We start from the raw sequence: 17,343 nt of genomic DNA, 5'->3' as shown, positions 1-17,343 counted from the left end.
TTTGGTAATGTTGTATACTTGTATTGTCTTTTTCATTGATGCAAATTTTCTAGCAGTCATGATTGTCAGATTGTGGTCTTCAATTACCAGATTTTCCATGATTAAGAACCATGTTCTGTATTGTGGATTGTATTAATATTAAGCAAGGTAAGTCTATGTGCTAGGGGAAAAAGCCATTGTAATCTATGATATATGTTGGTTCATATAAATTTCTAGTTCTATTCTGTTGCAACATATTTTAACAATGTTTCCTGTGAATCTATGATATATGTTGGTTCATATAAATGTTTCTACAAATTTATAATAATGTCTTGTTGGCCTGTGTGCATCTTTTTTCCCCCACTTGTCAATTCAATGTGGTCTTGTGCAATTATTGATGTAGGATGGAAGGAATCATTTTCTGTTATTTCTTAGCAATGTCTTTATCTTTTGATTTGGATGGATTAAAATACTTGTCTATTGTCTACATTCTAATGACTACTATATTTTTTCTTAGAAAATTAGGGAAATAAAAAAGTAATATACTAAATAACTTTAGAAAATAGGAAAAATAAAAAATGACACATGGGCGATTTGACCGCCATGGCAATGCCATAATGGGCGATTCATCGCCAAATCGATTAGCCACCCCTCCACTGCCTTGGATCGATTTGACATCGTGACAACTATGATCTGATGTCCGTGAGATTGAGATCATCAATGCAATCATTGAAAGGGTCTACATCCTGCGAATCAATAGGGTTACCCCCTTGTTTTTCATGGTTGAAACGAATAACATTGAAGTCCCCAGCAATACCCCAAGGGCTGTGGCCCAAAGTGTTAAAGAAGGAAATAAGGTCATCCCAGAGAGGGGTCCTGAGGGATTAGATTAGTCGCTACTTGGGATGAAATTTATGAAGTCATGAATCGGAGATTTTTTCCTCTTGATTACAAGCAACGCATGCATATCAGGTTTACACAGTTGAGACAGGAGAATTTAACCGTTGGAGAATAAGTTGCTAGATTTTATTATTTGGCCACTCGTTTTGATTTTGAGTGGGATGAAGAAGTATTGGTGGCACAATTTCGTAATGGCTTGCACCCTCAACTTAGTGTTGCCCTTGCATCTAGTCGATTGCCTACAATGGAAGATGCTGTACAAGTAGCATATCAGGTTGAGGAAAGTTTGAAACACCCATACAATCGGAGGCCATTCACAGATGCTTTTCCTAGGGGTCCTAGTTCTATTAAGCCATAGTCATCTCCACAGGAAAAGTCAATCTGCAGACCACAGGCTAGTACGTCATCTATGGCATCTTCATGACCTAGCTGGCCGTATTCTCCACCTCGATGTGATTCAGAGATGTCATCTTCACTGCCTAATTTTCCATATTTCCCTCCTCGTCGTGGTTTGGACAGACCTTACTCCCCACCTCGGCGTGGTTATGACAAGAACTCAGTATTTCCAAAAGAGGCTATTCAATGTTTCACATGCAAGGGGTACGGGCATCGAGCTAATCAATGTCCTAACCAGTTGTTAGCATACATCGACAAGGACAATTTTATACCCTATGTACCAGAAGAGCGATTGAAAACAGGAACAGTAAATCTGAAGGCTATGTGATATTGAGCTTAGTGAGATTAATGATGGCGGGCATCAACCGTTCAATGTGATCCTACTCTTTTGACTACACAGAAGATTCTTGAGGAGGATGATTGGCGCTATAATAATATTTTTCAGACGAGGGTGCGATGCAATGATAACTTGTGTAATATGGTGACCGACCCCGACAGTTGCACCAACATTGTTGCTGAAGATGCTATTCGTAAGCTTGGTTTGAAAACGGAGCCTCATCCGAACCCCTACAAGGTTGGGTGGGTGAACAACAATAATCTGAAAATTAATGAAAGGTGTTTGCTCACGTATTCCATTTGTGGACTAATTGATCAGGTGCAATGTGAGGTTTTTCCTTTGAAAGTCTATCACATTCTTTTGGGGCGTCCATGATTGTTCGACAAGAAAGCCAAGCATTGCGGATATGAAAATACATACTCTTTTCATCATGCTGGCCTTGAGATGAAGTTTCTTCCGGCAAATGATCTTCCCCCTCTCAAATTCAAGAGGACAACTGGTACTTTTCTCCTTAAGCGCATTGATTCAGACGACATTCTTGGATCTCATCCAAACTCGACGGAGTCGAGTTCTTTTTAGAGGAGAGTTGATGTAGATACGGCTGCACTTACTTGGTTGGACCGGTATGACTGGTTTTGGAAGCCAAGAGCCAGGAAGAACCGGTCCAGCCTAGGGTTTTGGTCCAACAAGGGGTGGAAATAGTTAGTAGTTTCCTAGTAGTCTTTTATTTCATGCTTTTACTTTTCAGACTTGAACGTGGGAGTTAGGATTTCTTCTATGCATCAGTTTCCTTTTATGCTTGTTTCCTAGTTTGGGTTGGACACTATTTCAATTGAGTTTCTAATTTCATGTCTCTATTTTCCCTACATATAGGCTGTAACCGATGGACAACTTAGAATGAAATAATTAGAGTAAGAATTGGTTACAATTTGTGCTTTGTGAGAATGCATGCTTCCCCTTTTTGCCCTTGCTACACTGATATTCCCTTTCTTCCCTAAGGCCCTCCATCAAATCATGTTCTTTTAGCCGCTTTACGTCTCAAATTTTCTTTTCATGCTGATAAAAGAAAAAAGGAGGAATGTTAGAAGGGTTACCCATATTTTCTGCTCTTGAAACACCTAGGACTTTCGATTCTTCCCTGAACAGATGTCTGAGAACCTAGATTGTTGTTTTTGTTGTCCTTTTCTTTGTTCTTATACTGTAATGACTTGAGAACTGATTTGGTTTTGAATATGTTCCAGCACTTGAACAGTTGTTAAAAGGATTTGCGGGAAGATATGCAACAGGGGATGAAGTCTTCCTGGTTCTCTCTCTCTCAGACATACTCAATGTGATTGGTGCATACATGCTCTCTTTCACACACACACACACACAACACTCATATTTCTGTCATTCACTCTTTCTTCCCCCTTCCCCCCTCCCCCCTCCCCCTCCCCACACCCCACCCCACCCCCAAAAAAAAAAAAAAAAAAAAAAAATACCCTTGTAAATATTTTATTGGGCTGTAAGCATTAAATAAATAATGTCTTTTTCTTCCTCATTTCTTCCTGATATATTCAATGACCATATCTGGAAATTACATCCATCTCTTGCCTCAATTGTTTTATGAATTTCATAGAGTTGCTAAAACGAAAGCAAGCTTTAGCTGTTGAAGAATGTTAATCTGTCTCCTACAATGGATATATCAACATGATCATGCTATTTAGTGGTTTTTGTCCTTCATATATTTGTGCTTATGTAGGATTTTCGTTAATTGAATGTAGTTCTGCAACACTTGGATATTGGTTGTTGTATATTTTATGCTGGTAAAAAGTTATGGAAAGTCAATGTGTGGTTGACCTACTTGCAGGCAGATTTGTTTCTGGCACCCCAGATTCATGGAGCTATTACACGTTTTAAACTTGACATGGTAATTTGTAAACCTGAGATATTGGTATTTGGTAGCATGCCTAGGCATTGTGTTCCGTGTCAATTGCTTGAGGAATTTTGTGTAAACTTGTCTCTGCAGTTAAATGGGTTATAAGCATCTTATTTCATGTTTTTGACTCCTGATCATCTTTCAACACTGATCAGGCATCTCAAGTCTCATGGTACTTGTAATTGATTTTTTTTTTTTAAATATATCTTTTACTTTTAGTATTTGGGGGGATGGGCCCACCTTTAGTTTCTTATTACTTGGCAAATAATCAGCCTTCCACAGCCATTTGATGATATTGAAGGTTTGTCTGCGATCAACAGCATAATGTTTAACTCACTTTCTTGCATGCTGATTTATGTAGTCATTGTCTCATTCAATGACCTAGCAATAAAAATACGGTTGAGAAGTAAAAATTAGAGAATTATTTGGCTTGTCAGTGATTAACAGAGACTCACTTTATTTATAGATGAGAAATAATACGAATAAGGTATGTTAGGTGGTGATGATTCATCCTTGTCCTAACACACACACACACGTGAATATGCAATAGATGGTTCAAGATTTTGGTCCGTCGAAAGGACCTTGCTCTGGAATCACTCTCACTTCCGAAACCCTAGAGCATCTGAGCATCCAAGGAAGCCCCCATTTTCTCCTATCTCCCTCTCCCTTCACCTTCTCCCCTTCTCTCTTTTCTTCTCCCTCCCTCCTCCTCCTATGCTCTTCTTCCCCTCTCCCTTCTTCCTCTTCTTCTCACGCCCGCTCCCTTCTTCCTCCTCCTCCTCTCTCCCTCTCTCATCTCTTCTCCTCTTTTCCTCTTTTCCTCTTCTCCCTCCTTCCCTCCCATCTTCACCGCTCTTCTTCCCCTTCCTCTGCATCTTCGCTTCCCCCTTCCCCCCTCCCTTCTTCTTCTCTTGCCCTCTCTCTTCTTCCTCCCCCACTCCCTTTCCCTTTTTCTCCCACGCTTATTAGTGTCGGTTATCTCGATCGGTGTTGAGGTTGCTGCAACCAATTGGCTCATCTTCTCTTTGTCTGCCTTCCTTGCTTGGCCTATAGATGACTTGGTGCTGGCCCCTTCTGGGCTAGCTGCTTCCCCGTCGCCGTCCTGTTAGGCTTGCTACCCTTTAGACGCCTCTCCCGTCAGGCTTGCTATCCACCCTTCCGGGTGGCTATTAGGCTCGTTTGGTCTGTTTGTTGGCTTGTCTACTCCTCTGGTTTTGTTTCTTGGTTGGTTGCTTGCCATGCTTACAGTCCCTTTGGATGCCACTCTTGCCAGACCTGCTCTCCCTTTGGTCATCTCCCCTTTTGGGTGCCGGGCTTGCTTGGTCTGTCTGCATGCTTGTACCTTCGGTCTTAACCCTCGTTGTCTGCCAGCCCCAGTGCGTATGTCAATCACTGGGAACTTGCCTTTTGGTCTACTAGTTAGCCTCTTTGACACCAGCTAGGGGGTGCCATTCTTGGTCAACAGCCACTCCGCCGTTGCTTTCAGAAAGGCTGGTGCCTTCGCCTTGGAGACCCCCTCCACTAGGCCAGCTGTCCGCTTGGTTGAGGCCCTTCGTAAGGCCAACGCTCCTCCATTGTGGCTGCCTCTTCCCCGGTAGTGCTCCTTTGTGTTGGTGGCTAGGGAATGTTGTGTTAAAATTTTAGGGATTGTGGTTCACTTCCCAGTTTGGACCGACTTGCCTTACTCCTTAGGTTGGGCACCCGGGCCGGTTTGAAGAAGTTCTTTGAGGCCATGTGGGCCCTGATTGTTTCTCTTTTGGGATTTTGTATCCTTTTTGGGTTTGTAAATCTCTCTCTTTTTGGGGCTATATTTCCCCTCCCCCTTCTTTTAATGCATTTTTTAATTCACCCCAAAAAATATGATACATTGAATCTAGATGGATTTGTAATTCTTATCCTTAACACTCCCACCCTCAAGTTGGAGCATAGATATCACGCATGCCCAACTTGAATATGATAGGATGAAATGACTTGGAAGTCAACCCCTTGTGAAAACATCAGCTAGTTGGTTCTCGGAAGTGACGAATGGGATGCAGATTGAGCCCTGTTCAAGCTTCTCTTTGATGAAGTGTCTATCAATCTCAATGTGCTTGGTCCTGTCTTGTTGAACCGGATTATGAGCTATGCTAATTGTTGCCTAATTATCGCAGTATAGCCTCATAGGTCCTTCAGAAGTCACCCCAAATCATCCAATATTGTTTTTAGCCAAATAAGCTCACATACACCTGGTGCCAACATTGTTTTGCTTCTACACTAGATCAGAATACTATTGGTTGCTTCTTACTTTGCCATGTAACTTGATTGCCTCCAAGGAACTTGCAATACTTGGAAGTGGAGCAGCGATCATCAATAGAACTAGCCCAATCAGCATCAATGAAGGACTGAAGCTTAGATTGTTGTTGGAAAATAGAATACCTTTTCCTGGTATTGATTTCAAATATCGTAGAATCCTATAGATGGCCTCAAGATGTGTTGTCTTTGGATTATAAAGGAACCAAATAACAACCCCTACAACATAGACAATATCTGGCCGAGTGATGTAGATAAGTCACGTGGGCTTATTTTATTGCAAATGAGCCTTGGGTTGTGTTATATATATGTTGGGCTTTTGATCCCGTGGATTTTATTCGTAATGGGCCACTTTAATGGGCCCAAAATATGGGTAGAAGGTAGGAAAACGGGATTTATATTTAGTGCTTTTATTTAAGTTGTTTTAATTCAATAAAGGCCCATTGGGCCCATCGAGTGTAATGTCCTATATGGACATTTAGTTAGTCAGTCCTACTCCATGTTGGAGTTAGAAGTCTAGTCCTAGTTCTATTTGAAGTCTTAGTTGTAGTAGGAGTGTCTAGTCCTATTTGGAAACTAGCTCCTAGTCAAGGTATGATTGTAATTCTGTCCTCTTTAAATAGAGGAGCCTATGCACTGATATTTCTTAGACTTGAATGAATACTCTTTAATTGAAAAGCCGTTATTGAGGGGTGAGATGCTTAAACCTTTGAGGGATGTGATACCCAAAACCTGAGGGGTGAGATACCCATTCCTTTATTCTCTTTCACCCTTCTCAACCCCCATCTATTCTAATCTTCTTTTTCTATTTTTATTTTTGGTTATCAATTGTTTACTGCAAGAAGAATTCAGATTCTATTAGAGTCCATTACTATCAAGATCGGCTAGCACTTGCAAGGAGTTTTGAAGTCCAATCGATCTCCAAATCTCCTCCATCTGAATTCTAATTTATCTGGTCTTGTTAGGGGTTGTTACACATCATTAGTGGATCAATCGATCCATCTTGGAAGAACCATTCAAGGCTACGAGCTGCTGTCCCTGCAGAATTCTGACAAATTCTCTCTCCTAGGTCTGATTTTCAAGAAAGTGAATATCTCAGCAATCGACCGTCGGAAGTCCTTCAAATTTTTAGGTTTTTCTACCCTTCGTAGGGACTACCTATGCCCAAGAGTGCAGCTCAATTGGAGCCCTACAGACTTGGCCGCACCTCTCTCTATCCAGCCATATTGCAGGTCTTTCTCTCTCCCATTGGGTTGGGTTTTGGGCTGGTTTTGCTTATATATTGGTATTGTATCCTTGGGGGTTTATTTGATGGTCTTATTCCCTTGTTTCCTCGTCCTATTTGTCTTGTTTGGGGTTTATAAATTATGGGGGTTAGTTTCTTGTAATCTACTCCTGCATTACCGAGTATCTGAAAGGCATATCAGTCTTCGTACAAGGAGCTGATATCTCTTCTTATCCAATGAATCTCCCCCTGTATAGCTGAGTTGGTGGTTGACCTCTATATGAGGGTTTGTAGGCTTACATCCAAGCATTATTGTCTCATTGAGGAGGACTAGGACATACTTTCTTTGGGAAATGAAGATTCCCTTACTGGATTGAGGTACTTCAATCTCTAGGAAGTATATGAGAGGCCCTCGATCCTTGGTTTCGAACTCTGAAGCCAACAGAGCTGTTAAAAAAGGAGATTTACATGTCATTAGTGTTTGTGATTACTATATCACCAACATAGATGATAAATGCAATAACTTTGTCACCCTTGTGTTTGACAAACAATGTGTAAACCGTGTAATTAGTATGGTTTTGGTTGTAGCCAAACTTCTGCATATACTTTTGGAATCGATCGATCTAGGCCCGAGGTGACTACTTAAGGCCATAGAGAGATTTTCGCAACCAACACACCTGTCCAACTATGGATGATGACGCAAAACCTAGAGGAATATCCATGCATACTTCTTCCTCAAGATCACTATTAAAGAAAGAATTTTTTACATCTAGTTGCTGAAGAAACCATCCAAGGTTTGCAACACATGATAGCATTGCTTAAATATAATTCATCTTCACAACATGGGCAAGTGTCATGGTAGTCAACACCTTAGGTCTTGTTTAAATACCTTGGCAACCAATCTTGCCTTGTATCTCTTAATGGTTCCGTCTACCTTCTGCTTCACAGTGAATAACCATTTATTACACCCTTTAGTCTCTTCCCTTCAGGATGGGGGACAAGCTCCTAAGTATCATTTTTCTTCAAGGTCTGCATCTCTTCTACAATAGCATCCTTCCATTTAGGGTCTATGATAGCTTCTTTCCAGCCCCGCGTGATATACATAAGAGGATCACGAGGAAACAAAGGCACTATATGATGAAGATAATGACTTATAGGAACAAAGCTAAAAATAGGATGTTGGGTACATGTTCTAACTGCCTTTCTAATAGCAATAGGAAAATCATCATCAGATGGAGGGGAATTACCCGACAGAGCTGGCTTAGGGGCGTTTATGGACGTGGTAGATTGGAGATAGGATTTTCCTTTCTTCTGGAATAATTGAGCGGATCCTTTTCCTCCCAATACAATAGAGGGTTCATTTGGAACTGTTTTTGTCGTCTCCCCCTGAATCCGAACAGTATCAATAACAAAGGGACTCAGAGGAATCTCACCAGATGGAATCTCTTCCTCTACACTTTCCCCTTGAAGAGATGATTGATAGTAGGACTCATTTTCATGAAAGGTCACATCCATGGATACAAAGAGTCTACGGAAAGGGGGATGATAGCATTTGTATCCCTTTTGAGAAGTAGAGTAACCAGGGAAGAGACACCTGAAAGGGGGGATCCAATTTGGGTCGAGTAGGAGACGAATGAGGAAACAAATGGATCTAAAGACACGGGTAGGTAGATGAGAGGCAAGGGTAGGGTCCGGAGGTTGGCTGACTGGTGATTTAAAGTAAAGGACACTAGAGGTACCTGGTCTATTAGGAAAGCAGCAGTCAGAACTTTATCGCCCTAATAGAATTTTGGGTGGTAAACATCAATAACCAGGCGACCTCAAGAAGATGACGGTTCTTTCTCTCTGGAATACCATTGTGCTCAAGAGATTGAAAACAAGAGGTTTGGGACAAGATTCCATGTTGGTGAAGATACTAAAGGAACTGACCATCAATATACTTTGTTCCATTATCGCTTTGTAAAACCCTGACCTTGGCATTGAACTGTGTTTGAATCATTGTATGAAAGGACCGGAAACAAGAAAAATTGATTTGCTTCGTAGAAGATAGACCCAAGTTAAATGGGTGCAATTATTAGTGAAGGTGATAAACCATTTGAACCCCCCAAGGAAATTGTGCGAGATGGACCCCACAAGTCCTAGTGTATAATAGAAAAGGGCATTGTACTTTTATTATTACCAATAGGATAGGGGACTCGATAGTGGTTTGCGAGTTGACAGATGCCACAAGTAAATTTGTCCACAATACAATGCTTTATTAAAAAAGGAAATAAATAATCTAAAACACGAAATGAAGGGTGACCTGAATGATGGTGCCACTGCTGCAATTGGGTAAAGGCATGATCTTCCCGAAGAGTGAGTTGAAACCAGAGGTGTAGAAGTGAGATCCGGGTCCAAGTAGTACAACCCATCTCATTTTCTACCATATCCAATCGTTGCCCCCGTTGCCTGATCCTTAAAAACATAATGAGTGGAATATAAATGAATACAATATTTAAGGTCAACGGTGAGACGATAAATCGAAAGTAAATTGGCACAAATATTAGGAACATGAAGGATAGACAAGGAAATGGTAGGGGAGCAAGAAATAGAACCTTTTCCGGAGATTGCAGATTGGGAGCCATCGGCAACTTGGACCTTATCTTTACCCGAATAAGGGAGATAAGTGCGGAACATGTCCAAGGAGCTAGTCATATCTCATATGGTTAGAGGCTCCAAAGTAAAAAATCCGAGACAGACTAGAAGTTGAAGAAGCTAGGAAGATACCTGATTGATCTAGACAGAAAGTTGGAGTAGGGGGTGTCATAATAGAAGGCGTAGTGCCAAGCTGTGTCATGGTAAAATGTGCAGTACTAAGCTGTGTCATCATATGTTGGAGAGCAGCCATCTGTTCTGAAGAAAAAGGAGAGGCAACAGTAGATGGTGAGTTGTTGAGATGAGCCTGATGCTGAGAAGATCCCTGTTTCCCACCCCACCCTTCTCCTTTATGGTGGCGATGTAGCTTCCAACAGGTCTCTTTGGTATGGCAATGACGTCCACAATAATCATGCTTAACCAGGTCTTTAGGAGTAGGACCAGGCATAGTGGTAGAACTAGAGGAGTCTAGGTCAGAGAAGCCTGAGAAATAGAAACAAAAGCTGAACAAGTGGGAACAACAACAGAGCGGCATCGATCCACATGTTGATTCATGTTATATGCTTGATGGAGTAGGAAATGTATCTCTGCCAAGGACTTGTACACGGATCTGATCATATTCCGGATTCAGGCTAGTAAGGAAGTCATATACCCGTTCCATTTCACATTCCTTTATTTTTTGCATTACTAGTACAAGTCATAGGGACAGGGTGATAGAAATTCAACTACTGCCATAAATTGTCAAGAGCAGCATAATATGCAGAAATAGACAGATCCTTCTGAGTGGTCTCACAAATCTAATGGCGAAGCTCGTAAATCTGAGCATAGTGGCTGGACTGAGCATATGTGCTCTTAACAGCCTCCCATAATTCTTTTACAGAGTTGAAAACAACAAAACTTGGGCTGATAGAAGGGCTCATAGAATTCAGCAAGAAGGACATGATAAGGGTATCATGAGCCATCCAATTATTTTGTGCAACTGCATCGGTTGGGAGGACCAGGCTTAGTGGCAAGACCAAAGGAATCCATGGTCGGAGAAGCCTGGGAAATAGTAGCAAAAGCGAACGAGTGGGAACAATTGAAGGCATCATAACAGAGCGGCATCGATCCTTATGCGGAATCGTGTTATATGCCTGATGGAGTGTAGCAAATGTATCTCTGCCAAGGACTCGTACACGGATCTGATCATATTTCGGATTCAGGCCAGTAAGGAAGTCATATACCCGTTCCATTTCACCGTCCTTTTATTTATTTATTAATTTATTCATTATTATTATTATTATTATTAATTATTATTATTATTATTATTATTATTTTTGCATTATTAGTGTAAGCCATAGGGACAGGGTCATAGAAATCCATCTGCTCCCATAAATTGTTGAGAGCAGCATAATATGCAGAAATAGACAGATCCTTATAATGGCTCTCATGAACCTAACGGTGAAGCTCCTAAATCTGAACATAATGACTGGATCGAGCCTACGTTCTCTTAACAAGCTCCCATAATTCTTTACAAAGTTGAAAAGAACAAAACTTGGGCTGATAGAAGGTTCCATAGAATTCAGGAAGGACATAATAAGGGCATCATGAGCCAACCAATTAGTTTGTGCAGTTGCATCGGTTGGGATTGGGGTGTCACTAGTTATATACCCTGAAAAATGATTGCTCCTAATTGTAAGGAAGCAAGCCCGTGGCCATACAAGGTAGTTGATCCCATTTAACTTTGTGGGTCCTGGCTGGAGAGATGGGTGGTGATGAGAAGTTCTAAGACAACTTTGATCACTACCCTAGTTGCTCCTAAGGAAGTCTCAGTAATTTTTGACATAATACCAAGAGAAGAAACACACAAGTAGGGGAATTGAGAAGGACCTCACGAATAGTGTATGGGCAACCACCGTGAGTGGCTAGAACAAGCTTGCAAAGAGTGAAATACCATGGATACGCAGCAAAGAGTCCCAAACAATTGCAGGCAAGATGGGCAGTAGTCTAACATTGGGCAATGAGGCCGATCGAGGCATAAAAGAATAGGCAGTGGCCAATGAGGCCTTAAAAAGGTACAAGAGACAGCGGGGGAGGACTTTGCGGTGCTATGACCAAAGCAGATAGCACTTGTAGTAGTCATAGAGGTGGTTAACATGGTTTGATATGCATTAAACCATGTTCAGTTGACCATGTTGATCATGTGGGAGGCCTATGACTCAGCGGCGGGGGGTAGCTCAAGCCTTCTTTCGTAGCGGCGGAATAGAAAAAATTCCCAGAAAAAAGGATTGGTGATGAAGTACTATATTTGAAAGAATCAAGATAGTAGCCAATTGACAAGGATCTATACTCAAAAGGATAATTTAGATGCAAATAATGAAGACTATGAGTGAAATAAGACAACTATGGAGGAAAAACAAAACAATAACTGTGAGGGGCAAAACAATAATTTTTGGCCAAAGTTAGGGTAATAAAGCGCAAACAATCTCTAATTTCAAGAGTTAACTAGAATCAACAAACGGAAGCAGAATAATAACTATTGAATACAAAACAATAACTTTTTGTAGATCTTGAGAAGGGAAGGGTAGAATTGGTATTTTGCAAATATCTCAAGATCAAGCCTTCAGAAAGGAATCAGATTTGAATTGATCTCCAAATTAGGGTTCTTGAATGGCTGGTCAAAACTTGAGTTCGATCGGATGGCTGAATTGCTTAATCCGGAAAAAATGGATGACATCCAACCTTCTAGAAGACTTTAAGAAGTTCAATGAAAACTTGAACAATACTTATATTTTGTTGGATGAAGAAAGATGATGAAAGAACAAAACCTTCTGTTTGGAATTGAATTATTATTCACCCAAAAACAAAACTCATTTATGCTTCTGTTAAAGGTTTCCCAATGCATGAGGCTCCCGCAATTGTAGGGTCTGGGGAGGAGCAGATGTATGCAGCCTTACCCCCGCTTCAAGAAGATTCCTTTAAAAGTCCTTTATGCTTTTATCTCTCCCAAAAAAAGGGACCTAATTTTCTCTTATGCTCTATTTAGCTCAACTGGCTTTCTTTCAGGATCATATTTAGCTTTATAAGTCTCCTTGTCATTTCAGTTTATTCTGTTCATTAAACTAGTCTATTGCTTTTGTTTTTTTTTTTTTCCAGAAGAAAACATGCTTGTAATCATGCTTCCCCAATCCCAAAATACAGAATTCTAGTCAAGCATATTTTATATAATTTTTGTGTTAGATTATACTTAAACTTCATCTTGCTATCTGCATAGGCCTCACATTCCGTCTTAACTTTTTGCAGACTCAATTCCCTCTTTTATCCAAGCTCCACGAGGCATATGGTGAGCTACCTGCATTCCAAGCTGCTATGCCGGAAAAGCAGCCCGATCGTGTGGAAGGATAGGTTTGCTCCATTTTACTTTCTATTTAGCCAGTGCGAAAATGTGTTGGGTTTATAATGGTTTTTAACAATTATTTATTTTACAATGATTACTGGAGTATTTTCTGGTGATTTCTTTGTTCCATGTGAAAGGCAATAACCTAGTTGGTGCATGAATTGAACCAGGATTTAATCCATTGGAATGCCATATGAATCAACCTTCTGTTTTGTCTGGGTTGGTTAACAACTTTATCTATATTTTCAATAATGAATTTATAAGCAGACTGCAATCACACAAACCATTCTTTGCAAGGATACAACATTGTTTATCAAGATTATCAAACATCAACTTTTATTTGTATAGTTGCTTCTTCAATGAAGAATGTCTTAAATAGGTTAGCATTTCCATTACCTTATATTACAATATGCTGGTCATTAACATAGTAATGTTTTAGGATGAGAATTTGACCGTTAGCTTGAAACTTAGTTGTCACCAAGGCAAACCAAGGCGGTGGAGGGTTGTCTAAGCGCTTAGGCGAGAAGGTGTCCACCTTAAGACGAATAAGGCGACCATGTGTTATTTTTTATTTTCCCTATTTTCTAACATTATTTAGTAAGCTATATATACCTTGTATCATAAAAAATCAAGATTAAGCAACATCAAGTCACTAAAAATCAACATTTAACCATATTGAATTATAAAAAATTAACATTTAGTCCTATTAAGTTATAAAAAATCAACATTTAGAGAAATGCTCTTGTTCTATAATAAATTTGACTAGTCAAATTATTTTTTTACATGAGACTTTTTGTATTAGTTATAACATAAAATCAGCTTTCCAACAAGTCTAAGATTACTCAAATTTGCGTTGTAATGACAAAGTTATACTCTAGTCAAACTTATTTTTAAGTGCGCGAATACTGTTAAAATCGCCTGAATGAAAATAATTTTTAAGTGCGCGAATACTATTTAAAGTCCTAATGACTTTTGGTTTTTAGCAATGTTTTAACATGATAGAATTTATAAAATTTTCATAATTGAGAAAAACCCCAACATTTAAAAGTTGAAAATCGCCCCTATAACCAAAATCCAGTTTTTGTTTTTAGACTGAGGGGTTGACTTTTTATCCTTTTGGAATTTCATTTTTAAACTATTTTTATTGGATTCAAATAAGGGGTATTTGCTTATTTATGAATAATATCTTAAGTAAATGAAATAAAAAATATAAAAACCATGAAATAACAAATATAAAAACCATTTACTTAAATGATATTTGGCATAAATAAGTGTCATAACACAAGGCGACATGCAATGCAACATGGCGACTGGACGCCTCGTCGTCGCTTACTTGACAACTATGGCTTGAAATATCTATATTGTTTGCATTTTTTATTTGCCACTTCTCCATTTTCATACACCAACCCTTCCATTTACCCTAAGAGGAAGAATAATAATGCATACAATATTATAAGTATTTAGGACCCATTTCATTAGAAGTGAAGTGAAACACATTGGTAAATTAAAGGACCTAAGAACTGAGATTCCTTTCTATCTATTACAGATTTAGCTGCTCCATACGCAGGGATGACAATGGGACCATAAAACAAATTCTTTCTTCATGTCAAGGCTTTTTTGCAAGGAATGCATTGTTGTATTCTCCGCTTTTGTTTGACAGTTGAGAATTCTAGTTTTAATCCATTTTTTGAATGTTGGAAACATTGTCTCAATGAGTGAAGGTCTCTCATTTGTTTTATTGAGCTATTTGTCAAGCCCAGAACCTTGTTGCTTTTAGGGGTAGTACAACATAAACAACAAAGTCAGCCTTATCTTAACTTAATAGGGTCGGCTACATGGATCCATACAAAACAAAATAGATAAAGTCCAAAAATAAAAAGGGGGAAGGAAGAGATGGAAAGATGAGAGTAGGAAGAGAATAAGAGGAAAGAGGCATAACCCAACAAGTTAGGAAGATCTTAGCTAAATGGGGTCAGCTACATGGATCCTTGCCCTCCAATAGGCTCTATCTAAGGTCATACTTGGGACAAGACCGAGACTAAGCATGTCATTCCTCACAATTTCTCTTATGGTCATTCTGGGCTTGCCTTTAGCTTTAGCTCTAGCTTCTTCAATCTGAATCGTATCACTCCTCCTTACTAGGGCGTCATCTGTCCTTCTCTGAACATGGCTATACCACCTTAAACGACTTTCGTGGAGCTTTTCATTGATCAAGGCAACTCCCAAGTCGACTATAATATTCTCATTCTTACTTTATCCTTCCTAGTTTTCCCGCGCATCCATCTTAGCATCCTCATCTGAGCTACATGTATATATGATTCTTCTTAACTACCCAACATTCTGCCCCCTACATCATAGCTGAACGTGAAGCAGTCCCATAGAATGTTGCCTTGAGCTTTATAGGGATACGCCGGTCACACAACACTCCGGACGCACCTCTCCACTTCATCCATGGCACTTTAATCCTTTGCAAAACATCATATTCTTTTCGTCACGCTCTTTATTTATGGTTGATCCCATATATTTGAAATAGCTACTTTAATATATGGGGCTTAAGGCCGAGCCTTGATGTAACCCAATCGTAATTGGGAATTCCTTGCCTTAACCTTCCATATATCTCACACTAGTCATCGTGCTTTCATATATATCCTTAATTATATCTACATATATACTTGACATCTCTCTCTTCACTAGGACATGTCGGATTAAATCTCTAGGGACTCTGGTATATGCTTTTTCTAAATCAATAAAGACAATGTGGAGATCCTTCTTGTGGGCTCTATAACTTTCCATTAGCCTCCTCAGGAGGTAGATAGCCTCTGTGGTGGATTTAGCAGGCATAAATCCAAATTGGTTCTTAAGATCTTAGTTTCTCTTATCATGAGGGCTTCAATAACCTTATCCCATAGTTTTGTAGTATGACTCATTAGTTTTATGCTTCTATAGTTTTTGCAACTCTAAATATTCCCTTTATTTTTTTTTTATACCGGGACTACAATGCTTTCCTCCAATCATCAGGCATCTTCTTTGTGTTCATAATCCTGTTAAACAATTTGGTTAACCAAGCAACCCCACAAACTCCTAGGGTTTTCCACACTTCCATTGAGATCTCATCTGGGCCTGGTGTGTTGCCTGCTTTCATCTTTTATAAGGCTTCCTTAACTTCCGCTACACTTACGTACATATCTATGACGTGTGACATCTTGTTGAGTAACATCATATTCCGGGTCATTTCTACTCGAACTATCTTTATTTAGTAGGGCACAGATGTATTCATCCCATCTCTTCAAAATGTCCTCATACCTTATCAATACTCTTCTATCATCATCTTTGATACATCTCACTTGGTCAAATTGCTACTTTCTTTCTCTCTCATTTTAACTATCTTATAAATAACTTTTTCCCCTTCTTTAGTGTTTAAGTTGGTGTAAAAATCCTTATATGTCCTTGTCTTAGTCATCCCCACAATCTTCTTAGTTTCGTTTTGGGCATCATATCTTTTGAATCTTTAGTCCTTTACCGTATCTTAAAACAGATTTTCTTGGTCTTAATGGCTACTTGGACCTCCTCATCCTGCCACTGTCTCTCTAGGGGTCTTATGACCATGCATTTCCCCTAGAATTTCTATGGCAATGCTCTTAATACAGGTCATCATCTTGTTCCTCATCACTTTGGTGTCTTCCTCAAAGTCCCACTTTCCTTGTTTGACCACATTATCAATAAATGTATTTAGGAGCTCACCTTTTAATCTCCACCACATTTTCTTAGGGTGCATTTGTTCTCTCCTCCCATGCTTCTGTGCAATAAGAAATATCTGGGACCACCAGCCTATGTTGGGTGGTTAGACTCTCTCTAGGGATAACCGTACAGTCCTTACACAACCTTTAGTTTTTTCTTTTTTTTTTTAGGAAGAAGTCTGTTTGGATGGTATAATTCCCACTTTTGTATGTAACTAAGTGCTCATCTTTTTGTGAAGGTGTTCACAATGGGAAGATCATAAGCTACTGCAAAGTCAAGGATCGAGGTCCTCTCCTCATTTGTCTCCCCCATCTCGAGCCACCATGGACACCTTCATATCCTCTATGATCCCTCCCAATATGTCCGTTCAATTCACCTCCAATGATAATTGATTCATCCTGGTTAAGACTGCATTAAATCATCCATGTGATCCCGAAATTGGTGCTTGATACTTCCATCCAATCTTACTTGGGGTGCATAAGTGCAGATGATATTGGCAATCTCTTTCTCCAGCACCAATTGGTTATAATCCTCCCATTCTTTGCACTTCT

At 39.7% G+C, this 17,343-nt stretch overlaps 1 protein-coding gene across 10 annotated transcripts in view; it reads left to right on the top strand.

Annotated features, from left to right (window-relative positions):
• Positions 1 to 17,343, top strand: part of LOC122066236 (glutathione S-transferase zeta class-like) — a 33,682-nt gene that overhangs the window by 15,460 nt on the left and 879 nt on the right. For 3 of the 10 annotated variants that reach the window (XM_042630059.1, XM_042630057.1, XM_042630056.1), the window contains 3 exons: positions 2,854 to 2,942; positions 3,462 to 3,521; positions 12,961 to 13,062. In XM_042630059.1, the coding sequence (XP_042485993.1) occupies positions 2,854 to 2,942; positions 3,462 to 3,521; positions 12,961 to 13,062 (251 nt within the window). Of the gene's footprint in view, positions 1 to 2,853; positions 2,950 to 3,461; positions 3,522 to 12,960; positions 13,063 to 17,343 lie in introns of all 10 variants that reach the window. The other 7 variants (XR_006136297.1, XR_006136296.1, XR_006136299.1 and 4 more) reach the window with 4 other exon arrangements.

This window comes from Macadamia integrifolia, unplaced genomic scaffold (genome assembly GCF_013358625.1).
Source record: "Macadamia integrifolia cultivar HAES 741 unplaced genomic scaffold, SCU_Mint_v3 scaffold23, whole genome shotgun sequence".
NCBI lineage: Eukaryota > Viridiplantae > Streptophyta > Magnoliopsida > Proteales > Proteaceae > Macadamia > Macadamia integrifolia.
The sequence above is the reverse complement of the archived record's forward strand: the minus strand, read 5'-3'. Positions and strand labels throughout refer to the sequence as shown.